This window comes from Chiloscyllium plagiosum, unplaced genomic scaffold (assembly GCF_037043375.1).
Source record: "Chiloscyllium plagiosum isolate Xiang-an unplaced genomic scaffold, Cpla_swu_hap1 HiC_scaffold_36, whole genome shotgun sequence".
Taxonomy (NCBI): Eukaryota; Metazoa; Chordata; class Chondrichthyes; order Orectolobiformes; family Hemiscylliidae; genus Chiloscyllium; species Chiloscyllium plagiosum.
The window spans coordinates 17,213,912-17,238,608 of NW_028270174.1; the positions used below are offsets into that span (position 1 = coordinate 17,213,912).

At 41.7% G+C, this 24,697-nt stretch overlaps 1 protein-coding gene across 5 annotated transcripts in view; it reads left to right on the forward strand.

Moving 5' to 3' along the window:
• The window catches only part of gpat3 (glycerol-3-phosphate acyltransferase 3), a 62,507-nt gene that overhangs the window by 27,083 nt on the left and 10,727 nt on the right, over positions 1 to 24,697 (forward strand). For 4 of the 5 annotated variants that reach the window (XM_043674288.2, XM_043674287.2, XM_087980003.1 and 1 more), the window contains exons 7-11: positions 11,519 to 11,612; positions 15,561 to 15,676; positions 17,732 to 17,787; positions 18,949 to 19,034; positions 20,001 to 20,129. In XM_043674288.2, the coding sequence (XP_043530223.1) occupies positions 11,519 to 11,612; positions 15,561 to 15,676; positions 17,732 to 17,787; positions 18,949 to 19,034; positions 20,001 to 20,129 (481 nt within the window). Of the gene's footprint in view, positions 1 to 7,446; positions 8,411 to 11,518; positions 11,613 to 15,560; positions 15,677 to 17,731; positions 17,788 to 18,948; positions 19,035 to 20,000; positions 20,130 to 24,697 lie in introns of those variants that run through there. The other variant, XM_087980001.1, reaches the window with a different exon arrangement.

Below are 24,697 nucleotides of genomic sequence, written 5' to 3' on the forward strand. Positions count from 1 at the left end.
TTGCAACACTTCACTGGCTTTGAAGCACATTGCAAAGCCCAAGTGGTTATGAAAAGTGTGACATAAATGCAAGTCTTTTTGCTTTTTTGTCATAGGAGAGGATGATTTGGGTTTCTGCCATACTATAGGAGAGAGTTTCCTTTAATCCAACGTAATGAAATATCAGATCTGCGAGTACTTGATTGTTACGTTGATCTAAAATGTGCAGACAGTTTTACCAGAAAATTCAGTGAGCACTGAAGTGGGATTTCCAATTTTACACTTTAACCATTAGGAATTGTTCCATGTTGAAGGATAGAAATGTTCAGACCACGAGCAGTGATGTGTGACTTAGAGCACGATATTCATAAATGTGTGTTAGATTCAGTTGATAAACAACAGTTATATATACTTAAGAATGAAATTGTGTTGAATTGCAAAGTGGGATAACTGGAGATGGTGATGTTGTAATGAACTGACAGTGATCATTTGAAGTTCACTCTGAGACAGCACTCCCAGAATGAGCATCTGGAAAGTGAATATATTGTTACCAGTTATGTGCATGTACAGGTACATGTGAGGTTCACTATGATAGAAAGTACAAAGACTCTACATACTCTTAAGAAACTAAGTTCCTTAGTAGGTACAGGAGCAGAGTACAAGGCTCCAGTGATATCAATACACAGATTATAAAACCTAGTGACACAGATTTATAAAACCTTTAAAGAAGCAAACATACATTTAAGCTTATTTCTAGAGGGGCCAAATTGAAAATCAGAGATGTTAAACCAGCTCAGTTGTTAAGTTTAAATCCAAGACAGATAAACTTTTGTTAAGCAAAGGTATATGGAGTTAAGCCATACATCAGCCGTGATGTCATTTAATGGTGGAACAGGTTTGAGGGGCAGAATGGCCTATTCTTGTTCCTATGGAGCAGTTCTTAGATTATTCTTGCAATATAGTGAACAGTTCTGATCTCCATAAAAAAATTACAAACATTGCAATTTGAATTTGGGAATATAATAACGCGATTAATACATGCTGATGTTTTTTGTTAACTTCTTCATGAAAAGATGTTGGCGGCTGGCTAGGCCAGCATTTATTGCCCATTTCTATTTGCCCAGAAGGCAGTGAAAAATCAAACATTTATGATGGGTCTGGAGTCACATGTAGGTCAGACCAAGTAAGGATGGCAGATTTATTTCCTTAAAAGACATTAGTGAGCCATGTGTGTTTAATGACAAATGGCAGTGGTTCCATGGTTGCCATTAGACTAGCATTTTCTTTTATTCCAAATTTTTTGAAATTGCGACACAGTGGCTCAGTAGTGAGCACTGCTGCTTCTCACCCTTGGGTGACTGTGTGGTGTTTGCACATTCTCCCAGTGTCTACATGGGTTTCCTCTAGGTGGTCCGGTTTCCCCCCACAGTCCAAAGTTGTGCAGGCTGGGTGAATTCACCTTTGGAAATGTAGGGTTAGAGGGGCAGGGTCGTGGGGGTGTGGGTCTATTGGCATGCCCTTTGGAGGGTTGGTTAGGACTTGATGGTCTGAATGGCCTCTTTCCACACTTGTAGGAATTCCACGAAACTCTGATGATTCCAATTGAATTCAACTTCCACCCTCTGCCATGGTGGGATTCAAACCCATGTCGCCAGAACATTAACCTGGGGCTTTGGACTACTTTCCCAGTGAAATTACCGCTACACCACTGTCTCCAGCCAAATCTATTGAAAATATAATCTTTACTTTTAATGAAGAATTTTTTTTGCTCTTCTGTCCTTTGAATTTGAACACTCTACAATTTAATTTGATGGAGCTTCAGGTTAACTAGCAATGTTTCATTGCATGTCCTGAAACAGACTCACTACCACAGCCACATTTGCTTCAGCACTGTCCCCATGACCTGTCCTACCTGCCTTTCTTCTTTTCCACCTATTCACTCCACCCTCCTCTCTGACCTATCACCTTCATCCCACCCCCATCCACCCATTGTACTCTTTGCTACCTTCCCCACCCTCCTCCCTGACCTATCACCTTCATCCCCACCCCCACTCATCTCTTGTACTCTATGCTACTTTCTCCCCACCCCCACCCTCCTCTCATTTATCTCTCCACCTTCAGGCACTCTGCCTGTATTCCTGATGAAGGGCTTTTGCCCGAAACGTCGATTTTCCTGCTCCTTGGATGCTTCCTGAACTGCTGTGCTTTTCCAGTACCACTAATCCAGAATCTGGTTTCCAGCATCTGCAGTCATTGTTTTTACTACAATAAAGCTCTTGTATTTCAGTATATAGTGTGAGTTTATTCAACATGGTACTGTTAGCAATTGTGGACGTTTTGATTCTTATCTGGCCTTGATTCTCCTCCGGGTTTTAAACAGTTCAAATGAATCTTGGGATCACAAGAATAAAATGTCTTAAAGTTCTTCACTGGAGATTAGTGCTGTACCGTCTAAGCAGATATTAGAGCCAGTGACCAAAACTTTGGTCAAAAAGAGAGGTGTGAAGGAAGGTCTTAAAGGAGAGTGAGAGATATGGAGATGGAAATCAAGGGAGGGAATTTCAGAGCTTGGTGCTGAGGTAATCAAAGGCATTTGTACCAGTTTTGGATTAAAGATTAAATGTGGGGCAAGAGACCAAATTTGGAGAAGTGTATGGAAAGCCATGGGGATGGAATGAGGTGTGACTAAGGAAGGATTTGACAAGAAAGTTGAGAAGTTTAAAATTTTAAGTTTTACTTACAGGAGTGGTGGGTGAATGGGACTTGGTGCATATGAGGATATGGTTAGCAGGGTTTGGATAAGCATGAAGGATGCAAAATGGAAAGCATTGGTGTGGTTGGGGCTAGACGCAAAAAAGGCTTGAATGAGGGTTTCAGCAGAACTGTAGAAGGGTTCAGGCAGACAGAGTGAATGTGCCCTCACTCAGTTGTGTATACCTATAGACTTGAGAGAAGTATTGAGGTAGAGAAAGGCTGGCTTCATGCTGGGATGAGGTAGGGTGAAATTTTTTTTTTCTCTACGCTGTTCGAATTAATGAAACACACATTACTTTCTAATTACAGAATATAATTTATTCCAAGTATATCTCTCAGCACAGTGCAGGTATTTTATCTTATGTGCCTTTTTTTCCCATTATAGTTGCCTATTTTGGATTATATTAGGTTTTATAGCTTAACTCGTTCAAAACTCATTGTCGACATGTATGGAAGGTGATCTGGTAAATTTCAGTGAGGGAGATAGTTTAGCTCTGCAAGTTCAAAGAAATAAGCAACAATGATTTTCAGCTCATGCAAGACCAGTGAAGTAATTGCGAATATTAAAAAGATAGATTTGCATTTATGTGGCCACTTTCCAGTCCATTTTTGAGCTCTTATTCCCTTGGGTTTTTTTTGGAATTCGGTTAGCTCAGTTGGCTGGATGGCTGGTTTGCGATGTAGTATAACATCAGCAGCATGGGTTCATCCAAGCTGCCTGAGGTTATCATGAAGGCCTGTACTCCTCAACCTTTCCCTTTGCTTGAGTTGCGGTGAGCCTCCTTAAGTTAAACCACCACCGGTCATTTCTCTTTCACGAGAGAACAGTTTTCTAGGACAATGATGATTTTGCTTTATGTTTAACTTATTTTTTCATTTCAATTCCGTCCCCTTTTTGACTTGTTCACATTTTTAAATACTTCTTTTCATCTTGAGTGATCTACCTTCCCTACCATTTTCTAAATTTGAAATTTGTTCTTAAATCTTTTGCTTCTTTTCCAGTCCCCCATCACTACCAGGCTCCAGACAATCTCAGGGTTCAAACATTGAGAAAAATCACTTTCAAAAGAACACAATGTGACACTTAACTTCACTGCCAATCAATAAACAGAGTCATGACCCCTGGGGCTTATCTTTAGTGTAGCTTTAACTTTTTAGCATGGTGACCTCCTGGTCTTTCTTTACATAATTGTGGGTGAAACATACCTGTGAAATAGAGTCATAATGGTCTATAGCATCGAGGTAAAAAACAAGGACTGCAGATGCTGGCCCATTGGGTCCATGCCAGTATATAATACCTGTGAGTGTGCAAATATATAACAGGATAATTTTAGACTGGGTTGATCAAACATCCTTGTTTTGCCAAGACACTCCAGAGTTATGTTTGCACCTCATTGTGTCCTGACAACTGTGCCCAAAATGGTTCAAATGTCCTTTGGTTCAGATTTCCTGTTATTCTACAGACTGGAATGAGTTTGAACTGAATTTAGCATTCTGCTTGCAAGCTTGATCTGTCGTTTTGCTCCACACCACAACATTGCATTTCTGGGTAACTTGTAGAGCACTTGTAAGGTGGAGCAAAAATATGTGGCAGGAAGTCCGTGCCTGATTGGCCAGATTATCTGCAAGACATATCAGGGAATCAAGTTTGGAAAGAGAAGAAAGGGCACCAGTTTATGGAATACTGGACTTGTTTCAGTTTGTACAAGGGTTCAAAGGGAGGAATTGCTGTTCCTTTGGAGCTGAAAAGAGAAATTTGTATGTGTGTGAGGAAACATTAATTAGTTCAGGGTATCACGATTTTCACTTTTGTATTTGGAGATGCCAGTGTTGGACTGGGGTGTACAAAGTTAAAAATCACACAACACCAGGTTATAGTCCAACAGGTTTAATTGGAAGCACACTAGCTTTCGGAGCGACGCTCCTTCATCAGGTGCTAGTGGAGGGCTCAATCCTAACACACAGAATTTATAGCAAACATTTACTGTGTGATGTAACTGAAATTATACATTGAAAAATTGATTGTCTGTTAAGCCTTTCATCTGTTAGAATACAGTGATAGTTTCACTTCTTTCATGTGTAAATCACAAAACCTTTTTTTTTAAAATGTTGCATTCTCGGGTTAGCTGTTAACAATGGTGAAAGCTAGACAATATGTTGAAGGTGTTGGCCCCCTGTGTTCTCTGTCTATGCCATGATGTTTAGATTGATTCTAATCTAAAAAGTGAGATAACAGAGTTTTACATAAATTCATGCAGTTTTTGAGCAAAGTACAATGTAATCCTGCAAGTACAAATTCACCCCACAAAATATATGTGTGCATGTGGGTCTTTGTCTGTCTGTGTGTGTATCTGTCTGGGTTGGGGGTTGTGAGTGTGAGAAAGTGTATGTGTGTAGTGAGTGCAGAGTGTCTTAAGTCTGTGAGGGGGTGCATGTGTGAGTGTGGGAGAGTGTGTGTCTGTAAGGGTGTGTGTGGGTGTCTGTGTGCGCGTCTGTGTATATGTGTGTCCGTGTGTGTGTGTGTGTGTGTGTGTGTGTGTGTGTGTGTATAGGAGTGCCTGTGTATGTGTGTGTGTGTGTAGGAGTATCTGTGTGTGTGTATAGTGCAATGGAGGTCACCTGTAATGTGACATGAACCCAAGGTCCCGGTTGAGGCCCTCCCTATGGGTACCGAACTTAGCTCTCAGCCCCTACTCGCCACTTTTCTCTGCTGCCTGTCCTGAAGTCCACCTTGGAGGATTGGCATTCTCAGCAGTAATAGCAAAGCCCACCCTGGAACCACAGTAGACAACATTATCACTGCGGGGAAGTCTATTATCAACTTATCGGACCACACCCTTCGACCGGAAGAGATTGAAGTCCTGAGTAGGAGGTCTCAACTTCTGCCCCACCACCAAAATGGACCCTTGGTTCTGGCAGCATGGAGGAGTTCATCAGACGAATGAGACTCTGGGAATTCTTTCAAGTTGCTGGCAGTGATCCCAATGAGCCCACTGATGAACTGGAACAGTCATCACAGGGATCTTTAGAGGAGCGATCAAAGAAGGTGTCAACTTGGACCCCACCGGAGGGCCACTGTCCTGGGCTTGACATGTATGCTCAAACCGTCAGGAAATATATAAATGCCAGATTCATCAGCCGTACCCACAAGGTAAAGCAAAACATCATCCGTTCACAGCGCAATGCCATCCAGGCTCTCAACACCAATCACAACATTGTCATCAAACCAGCAGATAAAGGAGGAGCCATTGTCATTCATAATAGAACAGATTACGGCAAGGAAGTGTACTGACAACTGAACAACCAGGAACAACCAGGCAACTACCAGCTGATCCAACCAAAGAACACACCCGTGAATTAAACACACTGATCAGAACTTTGGATCCAGTCCTTCAGAGTTCCCTACGCGCCCTCATCCCACGTACTTCTCGTGTAGGCGACGTCTACTGCCTTCCAAAGGTACACAAAGCCAACACACCGGAACGTCCCATCGTGTCGGGCAATGGGACCCTGTGTGAGAATCTCTCCAGCTATGTGGAAGGCATCTTGAAACCTATTGTACAGGGGATCTCCAGCTTCTGTCGCGACACTACGGATTTCTTATAGAAACTCAGCACCCATGGACCAGTCGAACTGGGAATATTCCTCGTCACAATGGACGTTTCCGCACTCTACACCAGCATCCCCCACAATGATGGCATCGTGGCATCAGCCTCAATACCAACAACTGCCAATCTCCAAACACCATCCTACAACTCATCCGCTTTATCCTTGATCACAACGTCTTCACCTTTGACAACCAGTTCTTCATCCAGACACATGGAACAGCCACGGGGACCAAATTTGCACCCCAATATGCCAACATCTTTATGCACAGGTTCGAACAAGACGACTTCTCTATGCAGGATCTCCAACCAACATTATACACCAGATACATTGACGACATTTTCTTCCTCTGGACCCATGGCGAGGAGTCACTGATAAAACTACACAGTGACATCAACAAGTTTCATCCCACCATCAAACTCACCATGGGCTACTCTCGACTATCTGTCTCATTCTTGGACACCTGCGTCTCCATCAAGGATGGAAACCTCAGCACCACACTCTACTGCAAACCCACAGACAACCTCGCAATGCTACACTTCTCCAGCTTCCACCCAAAACATATTAAAACAGCCCCTATGGACAAGCCCTACGCTTACACCGGATCTGCTCAGATGAGGAGGAACGTGACGGACACCTGGAAATACTCGAGGATGCCCTCACAAGAACGGGGTACGATGCTCAACTCATTGACCTCCAGTTCCAACGTGCCACAGCAAGGAACCATAATGACCTCCTCAGGAGACAGACACGTGCTGCAACCGACAGGGTACCCTTCGTTGTTCAGTATTTCCCAGGAGCTGAAAAATTATGCCATGTTCTTCGTGACCTGCAACACATTATCAATGAGGATAAGCACCTCACCAAGACCTTCCCCACACCTCCACTACTTGCCTTTAAACAACCGCCAAACCTCAAACAGATCGTTGTTCGTAGCAAGCTGCCCGGCTCTCAGGACAACTCCATACAACCCTGTCACGGTGGACGCTGCAAGACGTGTCAGAGTGTGGACGTAGATACCACCATTACGCGTGGGGACACCTCCCACCTTGTATATGGCAGGTACTCATGTGACTCAGCCAACGTTGTCTATCTTATACGTTGCAGGGAAGGATGCCCGGTGGCATGGTACATTGGGGAAACCGAGCAAAGGCTACGACAACGGATGAATGGGCATCGCACAACAATCAACAGACAGGAGGGTTCCCTCCCAGTTGGGGAACACTTCAGTGGTCCAGGACATTCAGCCTCGGACCTTCGGGTGACCATCCTCCAAGGTGGACTTTGGGACAGGCAGCAGAGAAAAGTGGCCGAGCAGATAGCTAAGTTCGGGACCTTGGGTTCATGTCACATTACAGGTGACCACCATTGCACGATACACACACACATACTCCTATACACACACACACACACACACACACACACACACACACACACACACGCACTCCAATACACACATACACACAGATGCGCACACAGACACACACACTCTCCCACACTCACACATGCACCCCCTCACAGACTTAAGACACTCTGCACTCGCTACACACACACATACACTTTCTCACACTCACAACCCCCAACCCAGACAGGCACACACACAGACAGACAAAGACCCACATGCACACATATATTTTGTGGGGTGAATTTGTACTTGCAGGATTACATTGTACTTTGCTCAAAAACTGCATGCATTTATGAAAAACTCCGTTATCTCACTTTTTAGATTAGAATCAATCTAAACATCATGGCATAGACAGAGAACACAGGGGGCCAACACCTTCAACATATTGTCTAGCTATCACCATTGTTAACAGCTAACCTGAGAATGCAACCTTTTTTATAAAAAAAGGTTTTGTGATTTACACATGAAAGAAGTGAAACTATCACTATTCTAACAGATGAAAGGCTTAACAGACAATCAATTTTTCAATGTATAATTTCAGTTACATCACACTGTAAATTTTTTGCTATAAAGTCTGTGTTAGGATTGAGCCCTCCACTATCACCTGATGAAGGAGCGTCGCTCCGAAAGCTAGTGTGCTTCCAAATAAACCTGTTGGACTATAACCTGGTGTTGTGTGATTTTTAACTTTGTTCACTTCTGTAGATCTAGTCACCCTACGTTTGACGCATCAGGGCTGGGCACTGGTATCAACACTAATAGAAAATGATTATGTTAACCTGGTACTATTTTAGACTGCAAAACCATTTTTCTTTAGGGTTTAGAAAGCTTTTTTTTCCCCATGATAGTTGATTTGCGTTTGGGAAATGAGCTGATTGAAACATTTATTTGTGTTTTTAACCTATTTCCTTCCTGATAACTATTCATTCTCATGTGCAGGGTCTGAACCGAGTTTCATTTCTCTATAATTTCTTCTTGTATTCTCTCTGCCTGACTGTGTAAAAAAAACCAATCTAACTGCTGCTATAAATATTGAATGGATTTCAAAAGAAATGCATTTTTTTTAAGTAAAGGGAGCTGAAAGTGGAATTGGAACAGAAATTGCCAACCACCCAAATTCTAATAATACAGGTACCAGCAAATTGGTTTAAGGGAATATGACTTAGTTGCATTGTTAAACATCCAAAGATGGGGCTCTTTGTGCAAGTTGCACTGTGTGTGTGCCTCTCCCTATGTCTCTCCCCACCCCTTTCTTCCCCCTTCTTTGCCCTCCCCCTCCTGCTTCCCCCTCCAACCTCTTTCCCCGCCTCCCCCTCCACCTTCAATCCCTTGTTTTAGTGTGCATGTGTCTTGCTCCGTTGTCAGTTGGCTTGGCTTCAGATCGGCTTACTTCAACTTAACAGATTCTGAATAGTTTCTCTGTTTTCCTACACATTCCACTGAATTCCCAGTGAGCTTTTCTTTGATTTAATCACACAAGAAACAACTGCCCATTTTATTCTATCCTGATTAAGCAGTTTAAACCTGCTCCGAAGCAAGTGCTGTACATTCTGAAATGTGTGGGCTTTCTCTAGCCTTCATTTTCCATTTTAATTATTTTGAAGAGTTGGTAGATCTTTGAAGGTTAGAATTTCATCCAAATTATGACTGGCTCAAGTGGAAGAGCCAATTTGCCCAAACTCCAAATTTGACTGGAAAAGAGATGGGAAAAGTTGAATTGAACTTGGCATACAGTACGCTGCACATGGCGAGCATGTCTGTTCTTAGTATCAAGTCTGTATTTAGAGTAATGCTTCTGTCTGTGGCATGTCTGTGTTCATACAGCATCACATTGCCTCAAAAGAAATAGGACAGTGACAACTGGAGTGCAGAATGGCTATGGTTGCTGAACGAGTCATTTTGTGCCATTTTTTGGCATGATCTTCGTATTTTGTTTTGCAAGCTCTGGCCACCAGATAAGCAAGGACTGGAGAGAAACACTTTCCTGATCTCTGCTCATTCGTGTGATTTGACCGATTAGTCATACCAACGCATTTTCCCCCATGATAACATCCAGCAGCTTCTTAAAATGTTTCAAAGTTTTTCCTCCATTGCTCAATCTGGACAACAGTCTGTATATTCGTAAGTATCTGGCTGCAGCTGTTCTGAAATCAGCTCCGAGTTAATGCTATGCCCCATTGTTTAACTCTCATGGTTTAGTTGGATTCACTTTGTAACTTGGAACAGATGGGAGGCAATAGAATATTATAGCTGTTGGACTAGTAATCCAGAAATCAAAGTAATGTTCTGGAGAATGGGTTAAAATCCCACTTCGGCTGTTAGTGAAATATACCTTTGACTAAATCTAGAATTGTAGTCTAATGATATCCATTCTCAAAAAAATTAATCTAGTTCAGTAATGTCCTAGATGGAAGGAAATTGGCCATCATTAAGCTGGTCCAGCCGACATGTGACTCTACACCCACAGTAATGTAATTAACTCTTATGCCCTCTTCAGTGACCTAGAACCACTAATAAATTTCAGAAAAGGAATGAGACCAGATGGACCACCTGACATTGATCAAGTACTGGAAGCAAGAGTGGCAAACTCCAACCTGCAAAGTCCTCCTTATTGGAGGAACTAGTGACAAAATTGGGAGAGCTGTCTTTGACTAGTCAAGCAACAGACAAAGTCCTGTCTTCACATTGAGGATACCCTTTAGTGCTGCCGTACAACACAATAACAATAAATTGGATAGCTTTTCAAACAGATCTATCCATTCAAGACTGGGAATGATGAGGGGCTTTGGGCCATTAGCAGCAGAATTGTAATGTAGCATCATCTGTAATCTCATAGCCCAGCATGTCCCCAACTCTACCATTATCATCAACTCTGGCTCAACAAAGAGTGCAGGTAGCATGCCAGGAGCAGCACCAGGCATACCTAAAAATGAGGTGTTAAACTGGTGAACCTGCAACACAGGACTACTTGCATGCCAATGCAGCACATTATAGAGCTGAGCAATTCCATGGATCAACAGATCAGAATCCAACACTGCCGTCTTGCTACATCCAGCTATGAATGGTGATGGACAACTCATTGAAGGAGGAAGCTCCACAAATATCTCCATCCTTAATAAAAAGCAGTGCAAAAACATTTGCAACAATTTTCGGTCAGATATGCTGAGTGAATAATCCATCTTGGCCTCCTCTAGAGATTCCTAGCATCACAGATATACAGGTACATTTAAGGGAAGGTTAGATAAGCATATGTGGGAGAAGGGGGTAGAGGGATATGATGATTGAGTTAGATAGCAAAGATGGGTGTAGATTTGAGTGGGGCATAAATGTCAACACGAGCTGGTTGGTCTTGGTGACTTGTTTCAGTAGTGTACATGCTGTGTAAATGATAATGAGGGTATGCATGAACACTGCTTATTTGCACTAACTATTTCTTGGTGCCACTCTCTGCCTGGATGGTAAACAGCTGGCAGGTTGTTTACCTCCCTTCATGAGAAAAGAATTGGATTGCAGTACAAAAGGCAGTTTCAGTCTGGCTGTGGCCAGCTCTGAACAAAGTTTAGTCTAATCCATCTGGTTGGAGATGGTCTCCAAAGGTTGTCATAGTCTAGACTTGGTCAGAATCACAAGTGCTAACAGTTTTTTTTGTGTTTTGGTTAATATAGGGTATGGGCACCTTTCACCTTGATGTAGAATAAATTAAGATATTGAAGGTTTAAGGGATTGTCAACTCTGATATTGGGCAACCTTTTGAGTAATGCTTTGTAATTACAGGGAAAACAAACCCAAGAGAGGAGGCATTTGTGTAGCCAACCACACGTCACCAATTGATGTCGTCATATTAGCCAATGATGGAGGCTACGCAATGGTGAGAGGGATGATGCTCCTGTAACTTGTTTATTTCTATATAAAAACAGCAAGAAATATGCAGATTAAGAAGCCTCACACCAATGTATGATTGTTTGAAACATTTGAGTTCCCTGCTGTAGGCTACTTAGACAGCTTATCCTTTTACGGAGATTGATTTGTCCCCATTTCTCTGTTGCATCTCTGTTTCTGTATGATCCTCTCTCCTCTGTTTCTTGTATCCATTTGCATCTCTTCCTCCCCTTTCCTACCCACTTCTCTCACTCTTCTCCCATCGCTATTATCCAGTCTTTTCTCTCTTAGCTTTGATCTCCTTCATTAACAACTATTATTCCTCAGCCAAAAATAAAAGGAATGTCCTGAATTCTTCTCCAGTGAATTAAATTGTTTTGCTCCCACAATTGGATTTATGAAATGATTTGGGTGAAGCAATTTCAATAAAACATTGGAACAACAGTAGAGCTCCCAGCTCTCAAGCCTGTTCCACTATTCAATGAAATAATGGCTGATCTGAGACCTAATTTCCATATGCCTTCCTTTGGCCCATATCAGTTAAAAGGTCTTGCTTAACAAATTTGTCTCTGTCTGATTTAAGATTTAACAACTGATCCAGCATTCACTACCGTTTGTGGAAATGGATGTTCAAAACATCTACGACCCTTTGTGTGCAGAAGCTTCCCAACATCTCTGGCCCTAATTCTCAGACTGTGCCCCCTAGTTTTAGAATGCCCATTTTAGATGTAAAATCACCGTAATCCTATGGGACTGTTGATCTGCTGTTTAATTAGAGAGAGAGAGAGAGAGAGAGAGAGAGACGGACGACTGATGGTGGTTTAATTTGAGGATTACCACGCCTCAGGCGAAGGGAGAGTTTGTGAAGGAGAGTCCTTTGTGGTAACCTCAGCCGATTTAGGAATTGCATCCATGCTGTTAGTGTAATTCTGTATCACAAACCAGCCATCTAGCCAACTGACACTGGAGTGCTATATTGTTATGGCTCAAAAACCTGAAATAACAGATTCGCATGAGCTAAGTTTGAGTAAAGAGGAGCACACTGAGCTAATGATGGAGTCACCATATTGTCTCTGTTTTCTGGTGATTATCCAGACTAAATAATATCCTTGCTTCAGGAACCATGTCCTTGATTGTGTGGAATATAGAACAGTACAGGCACTTCGGCCCTCACTGTTGTGCCAGCCTTTTATCCTAAGATCGGACTAACCTACATATCCTTCATTGTAGTATCTTCCATGTGCCTATCCAAGAGTTGCTTAAATGTCCATCCATTGTATGCTCCATTAATGATTGCGTGGAGTAAAACAAAATGTTGGAGAAACTCAGCAACTATGACAACATCTCTGGAGAGAGAAACAGAGTTAACATTTTGTTTTGTATTATAGTTGGTGTATCTTAATGTTTGGACAGCATCCCTTTAAAAAATGTGTCACATGAACATTGGTGGGTCATCAGCCGGGTTTGTGGGTTTGTTCAAACTTGTTTGGGGTTCTTGGAATGCACAACTTTGGAATGAAGCCTCCAAGTTGAGTTGCAGCAAATATTGAGTTAGTATGTTCTTTAGTTCTGACTGGAGCTTAGTAACTGCCCAGTACAAAGTGCACTTCAAGTCCAATATGACTTCAGAACTGTTTTTATTTCAGATTTAAAGCATCTGCAGTATTTTGGTTTTATTATTAATAATTTGTGTGTTTACATCAGAAGCCATGTGATCCTAATCTGCCCTATGATTGTTCAGCATAGTGGATGGGGCTATATAGTACTCTGGGTTCCAGTTGGCAGAATGGATGATAATTGCTTGCTTTCAACCAGTGGGTGGACTGTGTTCTCCAACTAACGTAAATGTCTACTCCCATCCACCACGATCAATACTATGTGCACATATGGTTTTCTTCTGAAATTTGGTTGATGAGAAAACTACCATAGAGACAATATGCTGGAATAATTGGGCACACTGGTAACTAGATTTGAGTGATGGCTGCAGCAGAGTATACAGATGTCCCAGGAACAGATACAGAGTGTACTCTGCAACATCTGATAGTGTAAGTGTGCTGTATGTCCTGCAATTTTATTTGAGAAAATATGGGCACACCAGCCAATGAGCCATTTACTCCTTCTAGATTTTTCCTTTAGTTTGAATATTTCAATCGGAGAATGCCACATAAACAGGAAAACATGGAAAACAAATGGTTTGCAGATCACGTAATAACCATAGTTACCTGCTGCTGTTTCCTCCTTGCAAACATGGCTTGGTGATTCAATCCAACCCTGTCAACAGCGTGATTTAAAACAAAAGGCTTGACATAATAGTAACATAAGAACTAGGAGTAGGAGTAGGCTATCTGGCCTTTCGAGATCGCTCCCCCACTCAATAAGATCCTGGCTAATCTTTTTGGGGTCTCAGTTCCACTTACCTGTCCACTCATCGTGACCCTTAATTCCTTTACAGTTCAGAAAATTCTTAGCTTTAAAAACATTCAAGGAAGAAGCCTTAACTATTACACTGGGCAGTGAATTCCACAGATTCACAATCCTTTGAGTGAAGAAGTTCCTCCTTAATTCAGTCCTAAATCTGCTCCCCTTAATTTTGAGGCTATGTCCTCTTGTCCTAGTTTCACCCGCCAATGGAATCACCCTCCCTGCTTCTACCTTGTCTATTTCCTTCATAATTTCAGATGTTTCTATAAGATACCCCCTCATTCTTCTAAATTCTAAGGAATATACAAAGAACAAAGAAAATTACAGCACAGGAACAGGCCCTTCGGCCTTCCAAGCCTGCACCAATCAAGTTCCTCTATCTAAACCTGTTGCCTATTTTATAAGGGCCTGTGTCCCATTGCTCCCTGCCCATTCATGTATCTGTCTAGATACATCTTAAATGATGCTGTCGTTCCTGCCACTACCACCTCTGCTAGCAATGCGTTCCAGTCACCCACCACCCTCTGTGTGAAGAACTTTCCACGCATATCTCCCCAAAACATTTCCCCCCTCATTTAGAACTCATATCCCCTAGTAATTGAGTCCTCCACTCCTGGAAAAACGTTTCTTGCTATCCACCCTGTGAATACCTCTCATAATTTTGTAGACCTCAATCAGGACTCCCCTCAAACTCTGTCTTTCCAATGAAAATAATCCTAATCTACTCAACCTCTCCTCATACCTAGCATCCTCCATACCAAGCAACATCCTGGTGAGCCTCCTCTGCACCCTCTCCAAAGTATCCACATCCTTTTGGTAATGAAGCAACCAGAACTGTATGCAGTATTCCAAATATTGCCGAACCAAAGTCTTATACAACTGTAACATGACCTGCCACCTTTTGTACTCAATAGCCCGTCCAATGAAGGAAAGCATGTCGTATGCCTTCCTGACCACTCCACTGACCTGCGTTGCCACCTTCAGGGAACAATGGACCCGAACACCCAGATCTCTCTGTACATAACATAATCACAGTCTACTCAGTCTCTCCTCATAAGCCACACCTCTCAACTCTGGAATCAACCTAGTGAATCTCCTGTGCACCTCTGCACTGCTCTAAATCCTTTCTCAAGTAAGGAGATAATAACTACATGTAGTACTCCAGGTGTGGCTCCTTTCTCAAGTAAGGAGATAATAACTACATGTAGTACTCCAGGTGTGGCCTCACCAGCACCCTATACAGCTGCAACAAAACCTGCAACATAATATTTTGTCAATATTTGTTTTCTTGCTTTAGAATTGCTGTGAGTTTTGTTAAATAGTGAGCATCAGTTTGATGAAACGTTGACAATTTTAATGAAGTATCCATGAGTTTGAAAGGGTAGGCAAAACTTGTAATGGGTGTTTTGATACATTTTTTAATGTACTTTGCTAATTGTTTTCTTTCAATGTGATGATGGTGGAGAGGAAAAAGAAATCAGCTGCAAAAAAAGTTAATTGGTCCATTTCTGAACAGGTTGGACAAGTCCACGGTGGGCTGATGGGAATCATTCAGAGGTCAATGGTGAAGGCTTGCCCACATGTCTGGTTTGAACGATCTGAAATGAAAGATCGCCATCTCGTTTTAAAAAGGTTAGACACACTGACTGTTACACGTGGCAATCATGAACTTGCATTCGTTCAGATTTTCCTGTCGGTGATTGCAGGAGTTAAAGTGGAGAAAGATTGGGTCAGTAATGGTTATCAGCCTAGTAATTATCAACTTATCATTGTGCTAATCTTTTTATTGTCCCAACAAGGGTTTAAACACACTGCTCGAAAGTAGAGGCAGCATCCACAATGTTGTATTTCCTGCATTCCTTTAATAAGGTTTATCATTTGGATTATAATTTGCAGTTCAGTGGGAGCATTCACATCTCTGAGGTGAAAGATCATGCTTTACTTCCCGCTCCAGGGCTGAGCTTATGAAGGCTGATGATCCTACTGTAATATTGAGAGAGAGTCACAGAGATGTACAGCATGGAAAAAGACCCTTCAGTCCAACTTGTCATACCCAACTTGATCTCCTAACCTAATCTAGTTCCATTTGCCAGCACTTGGCCCATACCCCTCTAAACCCTTCCAGATGCCTTTTAATGTTGTAATTGTACCAGTCTCCACCAATTCTGGCAGCTCATTCCATTCACACCACCCTCTGTGTGAAAAACTTGTCGCTTAGGTTTCTTTTAAATCTTTCTTCTCTCACCTTAAACCTCTGTCCTCTAGTTTTGGACTCCCCTACCCTGGGGGAAAAACTTAGGAATTCACCTTACCCATGCTGCTCTACAAGGTCACCCCTCAGCCTCCGATGCTCCAGGGGAAACACCACAGACTATTCTGACACTCCCTATGGCTCAAACCCTCCAACCCTGGCAACAACCTTGTAAATCTTTTCTGCCGAGCCATTCCTATGCTGGCCATTGAGTTCCTTAAACAACATCACTTAAACAGTCATTCTCACCTTGTTGTTTACAGGACCATGATATTTGAGTGCAAGTAGACTGCTGTGATTTTTACCTTACAATATGACACACTTCAGAAATATTACACAGGCTGCAAAGTGCTTTCGCCATGTCCTTTGCTGCTGGACGATGCTACCTATACAAAACAGAAATTACTGGTGATGCTCAGTACAGTGCATCAGTATCTCTGAAAAGAACGTCTAAGTTAAGCTTTAAGGTTGAGAATCTTTTTTAAGAACTAAAATGTTAGCTCCATCTATTCATAGATGTTGACTGACCTGCTGAATATTTCCAGCAATTTTGGCTTTAATTTCAGCTTGCCAATGTCCGCAATATCTTGTTTTGCCTATATTGGGCAAGGTCTTTCTTCCTTTGATGTGACCTCCCAGGTAGTAATGGGGCTGTTATTGCCCCCTTTCTCAGAGACTCAATGAATGGGAAGTTCTGTGATGGCCTTCCGATTGTATAGGACGATGGGATTGTATAGGACATTGGGAGTGGTTGCTGTGAATTTGGAAAATGCATGGCAGTGTGTGTATTGTGAATAGATGTTGTTTCTGTGCTGTCTGATGGAAAGGCAAGCAGTCGATGACATTTCAAAATGTCTGCTTTTTTTCTGCTGGAGGCAAATATTGAACTTCTGAGTAAAACTGTTTTGCTGGTCATTCAGTCATCATTTAGTCATGGTGATGCTTGTTGGGGATAAAACTGTATGTTTGTTTTCCAGGCATTGTAATTAATACAGACTCAGAATCTACCACACAGACAGTATAACTAATTGCCTTCTGTAACAAACATTCACTCAAAAGAGTGGAATATAGATGCATGAGTATACAATTCAGCTCCTCAAACTGTTCTGCCATTCCATTAGTTTATTGTGAACTTCTATTTTAACCCTCATCTACTTGCCTTGCTTAAGTATTCTTCAGTACCCTTACACATCAAAAATCAGTGAATCTCAGTTTGATATTTTCAACCTGAAAAAATCTTCTGAGGGGAGGAGCTTTCATGGTGAGGATCATGGGTGAGCATGGTGAGTCGGAGTAGTCTAGAGTTTGATGTTTTGGGTTTTTTAATATGCATTAATAACTGGCCTGTTGTTTAATAAATAGAACAAAGATTAGAGAACCATTACAGTTGTCAAAAGGCTTTCTCCCCTGTGATGAGTCTTCTGTTCTGTTCACAGACTAAGTGATCACATTGCAGACAAGACAAAATTGCCAATTTTAATATTTCCTGAAGGTAAGGACAACTTTAGGGCCAGCACGTTTCTTTCATGTGTTACTTGAAAGCCTATGAAAGTGCAAAAGGAATCACTTTGAACTAACTGGCATATTTAAAAGAAATGTGCTTACCTGTCCCATAATTTAGCACAAGCTCTACGTGTAATCTCTCCTCCATCCCTTGCATATTCTTATTGAACTTCTGGATACTCTGTACCATTTGGTCTCGTTATTTAAGAAAAAATCTAAATGCATTGGATGGAGTTCACAGAAAATCTGTGTGACTGATACCTGAAATGGAGGGGTTACCTTACGAGGAATGGCTGGGCAATCTGAGTGTATGACCATTGAAGTTTAAAAGAATGAGTGCTGATTGTATTGAAACTTATATGATCTTGAGGGAACCAGATAAGGTGGATGCTGCAACGATGTCTTCCCTTGCGGGACTAGGAGGCAAAGTTTTCAAGTAAAAGGCCTTCTACTCAAAGGTGAAAATTGGGGAAATATTTTTCTGTGGATTGAGAGTCCTTGGAACTGTCTTCCTGAGAGCAGTGGAGGCAGGGGCATTGAATATTTTTAAGCAGAAGTAGATAGATACTTGACTGACGAGAGAGTCAAAGGTTATTGGAGGAGGTGAGAATACACAATTACATCAACCAAGGTCTTAGTGAATAGCAGAGCAAGCTCAAGAGGCTGAATAGCCTACTCGTGCTCTCCATTCTTTTGTTTTTATGTATATTTTGGTATGCAAAGGTGTGCATACATGTTAGAAATTAGAATGCTGTCTAGGATTCAAAGGTTTTCTTCTGAGACTTGATTGATTTCTGGTCTTTGGGAATGTCCAGGGTCACTGGTCTTTACTTAGCCAACAGTTCATTTGCTGACTCATGCTCCTGCTTCAGGTCTGAAGATAATTCTTGTGATACTAAATTTACAAATAAAGATTCTTAAATAAGTCAATTTTACATTCAAATATTTCCTTTTGATCCTTACATGAGGAATGGATCATACTGTAGCAAATGGAATAACACCTAAAACAAAAACACTGGATGTTGACCTAGGCTATGTGATACTATGGAATGTTAGCTTGATTGATTAACAGTGGAATCTTTTGCAAAGTGTATTTCCTTTTGGGTATACATTTGCAAACTAACTGTTGAATATGAAACTTGCTTTCCAGGTACCTGCATAAACAATACGTCTGTGATGATGTTTAAAAAAGGAAGTTTTGAAATAGGAGGAACAATATATCCTGTTGCAATCAAGGTAAATGATTAGTGATCATCTTGAATTTGACTGTTACCATTTTGTTTCAATTTTTAAGAAAATATATTTTACTTCTCGAGATATTTGGCCATCAAGTTATGTTGCAGGCTCAAACTGACTAAAGTGCGCTTGTTAAAAGTCTCATCTCTGAAATTCCTTCAGGCGTAAGAATCAGTTGTGGGAAATTGCTTTTGTTTCCTCCCTTCAAGACCACTGTATCCTACACCTTTTTGGAAGCTCTGCTTTCAGATGATCATAACTCTTTGTGTTTAAGAAAAATAATTCTCCTCATCTCACCACTGGCTCTTTTCATATGACTTTTAATCTGTGTCTTCTAGTTATGAGTCATACAGTACAGAAACGCACTCTTTTGTCCCTGCTGATCATAATCCCAAATTAAACTAGTCCTACCTGCCTGCACATTGCCCATATCCCTCCAAATGTTTCTAATTCATGTACTTGTCCAAATGTGTTTTAAATAATGTAAGTGTACTTGCACCACACACAAACCACTCTGTGTATTTTTAAAAAAAGGTAAAAAAAATCACATGACATCGGGTTACAGTCCAACAGGTTTATTTGAAGCCACAACCTTTAGAAAATAAGTGGTTATAGACATCTCTTCTAGTGGAAACAAATTTCTCCTTTGTTACCATGTGACCCTTCATGTTCTCAAATTTGCAGTTATTGATATTGATAGGATTGTGTGTTCTGCTTCAAGATAATTGCAGAGAGTTAATTTCTTTGCTTTTTCAAAATAATCAATCCCCTCCTCTTGAGTTTCAGTGTAAGATTTCAGTACCTTTCTGGCTGACGAAAAAATAAGGCTGCCTTTGTGAAATCATGCTAATTGTGAGATTTTGCTTTCATAAACACCTAATATTTTTACTTGCTGCAGTTGTCCTCTTTGAATGTTGACTAGAGTAACAAACATTCAGTGAGCTTGCTTCATTGTTTTTGTCACAGTACGATCCTCAGTTTGGTGATGCATTTTGGAATAGCAGCAAATATGGAATGGTGTCCTACCTGCTCCAGATGATGACCAGCTGGGCCATAGTCTGCAACGTTTGGTACCTGCCTCCAATGACCAGACAGGTAACTGATTTGTTTGTTGTTAACTGACTTCACATGACTTTGTCATTCAGCAGTTGAGACTAAGTGGACCACCAAGTTCTACAAGGTTAGAGGGCAGGAGGTAATTGGTTCAGGGGTAATTCACTTCCTATTTCGTATTCGCATCCAGCGGCTTGTATTTTATGGAAGATTTTTATATGATTGTTTTCAGTTGGTCAGGAAAACTTGTCGTAACTTGGAAAGTTGTGAAGTAGAGCAGGTTGGAGAGTAAACGTTTCTCTGCAGTACCAGATGAGAAAATTAAACAACGGAGCTACAGTGTCACTCTTGGTCCCCAGACCAACTTACCGCGTGGCATATTTAGACAGGCCGTTTCCTTTATGCTTGTGGATTGAGGAATATTTGGTAGAAGTGTGCAAAAAAGGAGAATGCATGACTTGCAAATGTATTGGGGATGTTTGTGTGGTAAGAATGCAAGCTTGCAATAGAGTTTCATCAGCATCAGACAATGTTCAAAGCAAAAACAGTATGGACCTGCTTTAGCTTGTGTGGGATGGATTTAACAACGTAGCAACCTATACTGTTACCCTGAATGTTCATCATGTCAAGCACTGTTCACACTTGTTCCAATAATATTTTTGAGGAGTCCAAACATAAGCAGTTGTATGAAGATCACAAATGGTATTTGCAATCTTCTTGTAATTAGACTGCCAATGTTACAGCCCCCTCAGAAACCAATTGCAGTGATACCGATTAACCACCTGAGGCAAAGGTCAAATCTCCTCAGGACCAATACTGAAAATGAACTGAAACATTCAAGTCACATATATGGCTTGATGAAATCTGACCTCAACAGCTGTCGGATCATCAGAAAAACTCAGATAGTTCTATTATGCAGCTGAACAGGATGTTGGTTAGGCCACTTTTGGAATACTGCATTCAGTTCTGGTCTCCCTGCTATCAGAAAGATTTTGTTAAACTTGAAAGGATGCAGAAACGATTTACAAGGATGTTGCCAGGGTTAGAGCGTTTGAGCTATAGGTAGAGGCTGAATAGGCTGGGACTATATTCTCTGGAGTGTGTGAAACTGAGGGATGACCTTACAGAGGTTTATAAAATCACAAGGGGCGTGCCTAGGATAGATAGTCAAGGTTTTTATCTTTAGGGTGGGCAAGTCCAAAACTAGAACAAAATAAAGGAGATTACAGCACAGGAACAGGCCATTCGGTCCTCCAAGCCTGCGCTGATCCAGATGCTCCATCTAAACCTCCACCTATTTTCTAAGGATCTGTATCCCTCTGCTGCTGCCCATTCATGTATCTGTCTAGATACATCTTAAATGACGCGATCATGCCTGCTTCTACCATCTCCGCTGGTAAGGCACTTACCACCCTCTGTGTAAAGAACTTTCCATGCATGTCTCCCCTAAACTTTTCCCCTCTCCCTTTGAAGTTGTGACCTATAGTAACTGAGTCTCCCACTCTGGGGGGGAAAAAGCTTCTTGCTTTTCACCTGTCTGCACCTCTCATGATTTTGTAGACTTCAATCAGGCCCCACACAGCCTCCATCTTTCGAATGAAAACAATCCTAATCTACCCAAACTCTCTTCATAGCTAGTGTCCTCCATACCAGGAAATATCCTGGTGAACCTTCTCTGTACCCTCTCCAAAGCATCGACATCCTTCTGGTAATGTGGTGACCAGAACTGTGTGTAGTATTCCAAATGTAGCCGAATCAAAGTCTTATACAACTGTAACATGACCTGCCAACTCTTCTACTCAAAACCCTGTCCAATAAAGCAAAGCATGCCAAATGCCTTCTTGACCACTCTATTGACCTGCGTTGCCACTTTCAGGGAACAATGGACCTGAACACCCAGTTTTCTCTGTACATCTATTTTCCCCAGGACTTTTCCATTTACTGAATAGTTCACTCTTGAATTGGATCTTCCAAAATGCATCTCCTTACATTTGCCCAGATTGAACTCCATCTGCCATTTCTCCGCCCACCTCTCTAATCTATCTACATTCTGCTGTATTCTCTGACAGTCCCCTTCACTATCTGCTACTCCACCAATCTTAGTGTCTTCTGCAAACTTGCTAATCAGCCCACCTACACCTTCCTCCAGATCATTTATGTGTATCACAAACAACAGTTGTCCCAACATGGATCCCTGTGGAACACCACTGGTCACAGTTCTCCATTTTGAGAAACTCCCTTCCACCACTACTCTGTGTCTCCTGTTGCCCAGCCAGTTCTTTATCCATCTAGTTAGTACACCCTGGACCCCATGTGACTTCACTTTCTCTATCAGCCTACCATGGGGAACTTTATCAAATGCCTTACTGAAGTCTATGTATATGACAGCCCTTCCCTCAATCAAATTTGTCACTTCCTCAAAGAATTCTATTACATTGGTAAGATATGACCTTCCCTGCACAAAACCATGTTGCCAATCACTGATAAGCCCATTTTCTTCCAAATGGGGGGGGGGGGGGGAGGAAATAGATCCTACCCCTCAGTATCTTCACCAGCAGTTTCCCTACCACTGACGTCAGGCTCACCGGTCTATAATTACCTGGATTATCCCTGCTACCCTTCTTAAACAAGGGTCGACATTAGCAATTCTCCAGTCCTCCGGGACCTCACCTGTGTTCAAGGATGCTGCAAAGGTATCTGTTCAGGCCACAGCTATTTTCTCTCTTACTTCCCTCAGTAACCTGGGATAGATCCCATCCAGACCTGGGGCTTGACCACCTTAATGCCTTTTGGAATACCCAACACTACCTTCCTCCTTGTGCTGATTTGACCTAGAGTAATCAGACATGTATTCCTAACCTCAGCATCCTGTCCCTTTCCTCTGTGAATACCGATGCAAAGTACTCATTAAGAATCGCAAAGTACTCGTTTCCCCTCACTCCACACATAACTTTCCTCCTTTGTCCTTGAATGGGCCTTTCTCTAGTTACCCTCTTGCTCCTTATATATGAATAAAAGACTTTGGGATTTTCGTTAACCCTGTTTGCTAAAGATATCTCATGACCCCTTTTAGCCACCTTAATTCCTCATTTCAGATTGGTCCTACATTCCCAATATTCTTCCAAAGCTTCATCTGTCTTCATTCCCCCACACCTTATGCTTCCTTTTTCCTCTTTAGCTAGTTTCACAATTTCACCTGTCATTCATGGTCCCCTAATCTTGCCATTTCTATCCCTCATTTTCATAGGAACATGTCTCTCCTGCAGTTTAATCAACCTCTCTTTAAAAGCCTCCCACATATCAAATGTTGATTTGCCTTCAAACCCCTGCTCTGAATTTACATTCCCCAGCTCCTGCTGAACTTTGGTAGAGTTGACCTTCCCCCAATTTAATACTCTTCCCTTAGGACCACTCTCATCTTTGTCCATGATTATTCTAAGACTTACAGAATTGTGATCACTATTCCCAAAGTAATCCCCTCCTGAAACTTCAACCACCTGGCTGGGCTCATTCCCAACATCAGGTCCAGTATGGTCCTTCCCGAATTGGACTATTTACATACTGCTCTAGAAAACCGTCCTGGATGCTCCATCTAGACCTCTAACGCTCAGTGAATCCCAGTCAATGTTGGGAAAATTAAAACCTCCTAACACCACCACCCTGTTGCTCCTATATCTTTCCATAATCTGTTTACATATTTGTACCTCTATTTCATGCTCACTGTTGGGAGGCCTGTAGGACAGCCCCAACATTGTTACCACACCTTTCCTATTTCTGAGCTCTGCCCATATTGCCTCACTGCTCGAGGCCTCCATAGTGCCCTCCTTCAGCACAGCTGTGATATCTTCTCTGATCAGTATGCAACTCCTCCACCCCTTTTACTTCCCTCTCCATCCTGCCTAAAGCATTGATATCCTGGGATATTTAGTTGCCAAAGTTCCCTGTTACAATATCTTAACAAACACCCCAAGACAAGTAGAGGATGGGTTAGATTCTCAATAAAGCTCCCTTTACATTATCCCTAATAAAGACTTCCCGGGCAGGTACAGCAGGGCAAATTTCTCACTAATTAACCCATAATCATGTCTCACATTCTCAACATTAGAACAACCCTATTTGCCCATCCCATGTATGATTTCTCAGAATCACAATAATTGCCAACTCATTTTATATTGCAATAACTGGATAATTGATGAACAGGCCATTGATTTTACTATTTCACATTCAGACTTAAAAAGTGGTGATTCCAGTCCACTGACATGGCAGTATTGCAGTTTCATGGAATTCATTTCCCTTTAACCCTGGTACTGCAGGAACTTGCACTCCTGAGGGTATTCACTCCAGCACTAGCTGCTGATACACTCACTTCAGTTTGAACTGATTTACCTTTGACTTCAGTTTTGCCAAATTGTGCACCAAATTTAATTAGAAAATGAATTAAACTATCAGGGTTTGGACTGCAGATGACACCGAAATCAGAGAGACTAAACAAAAATAGGCGAGGAAGGAAAGGTATTCGGTGACACCAAATTTAAAAGACTCAAAATGCCTGAAGGTAATGAAGAATTCCATGGAGAGTTGTATAAGAATAATTGGAGACGGGTAAGTTT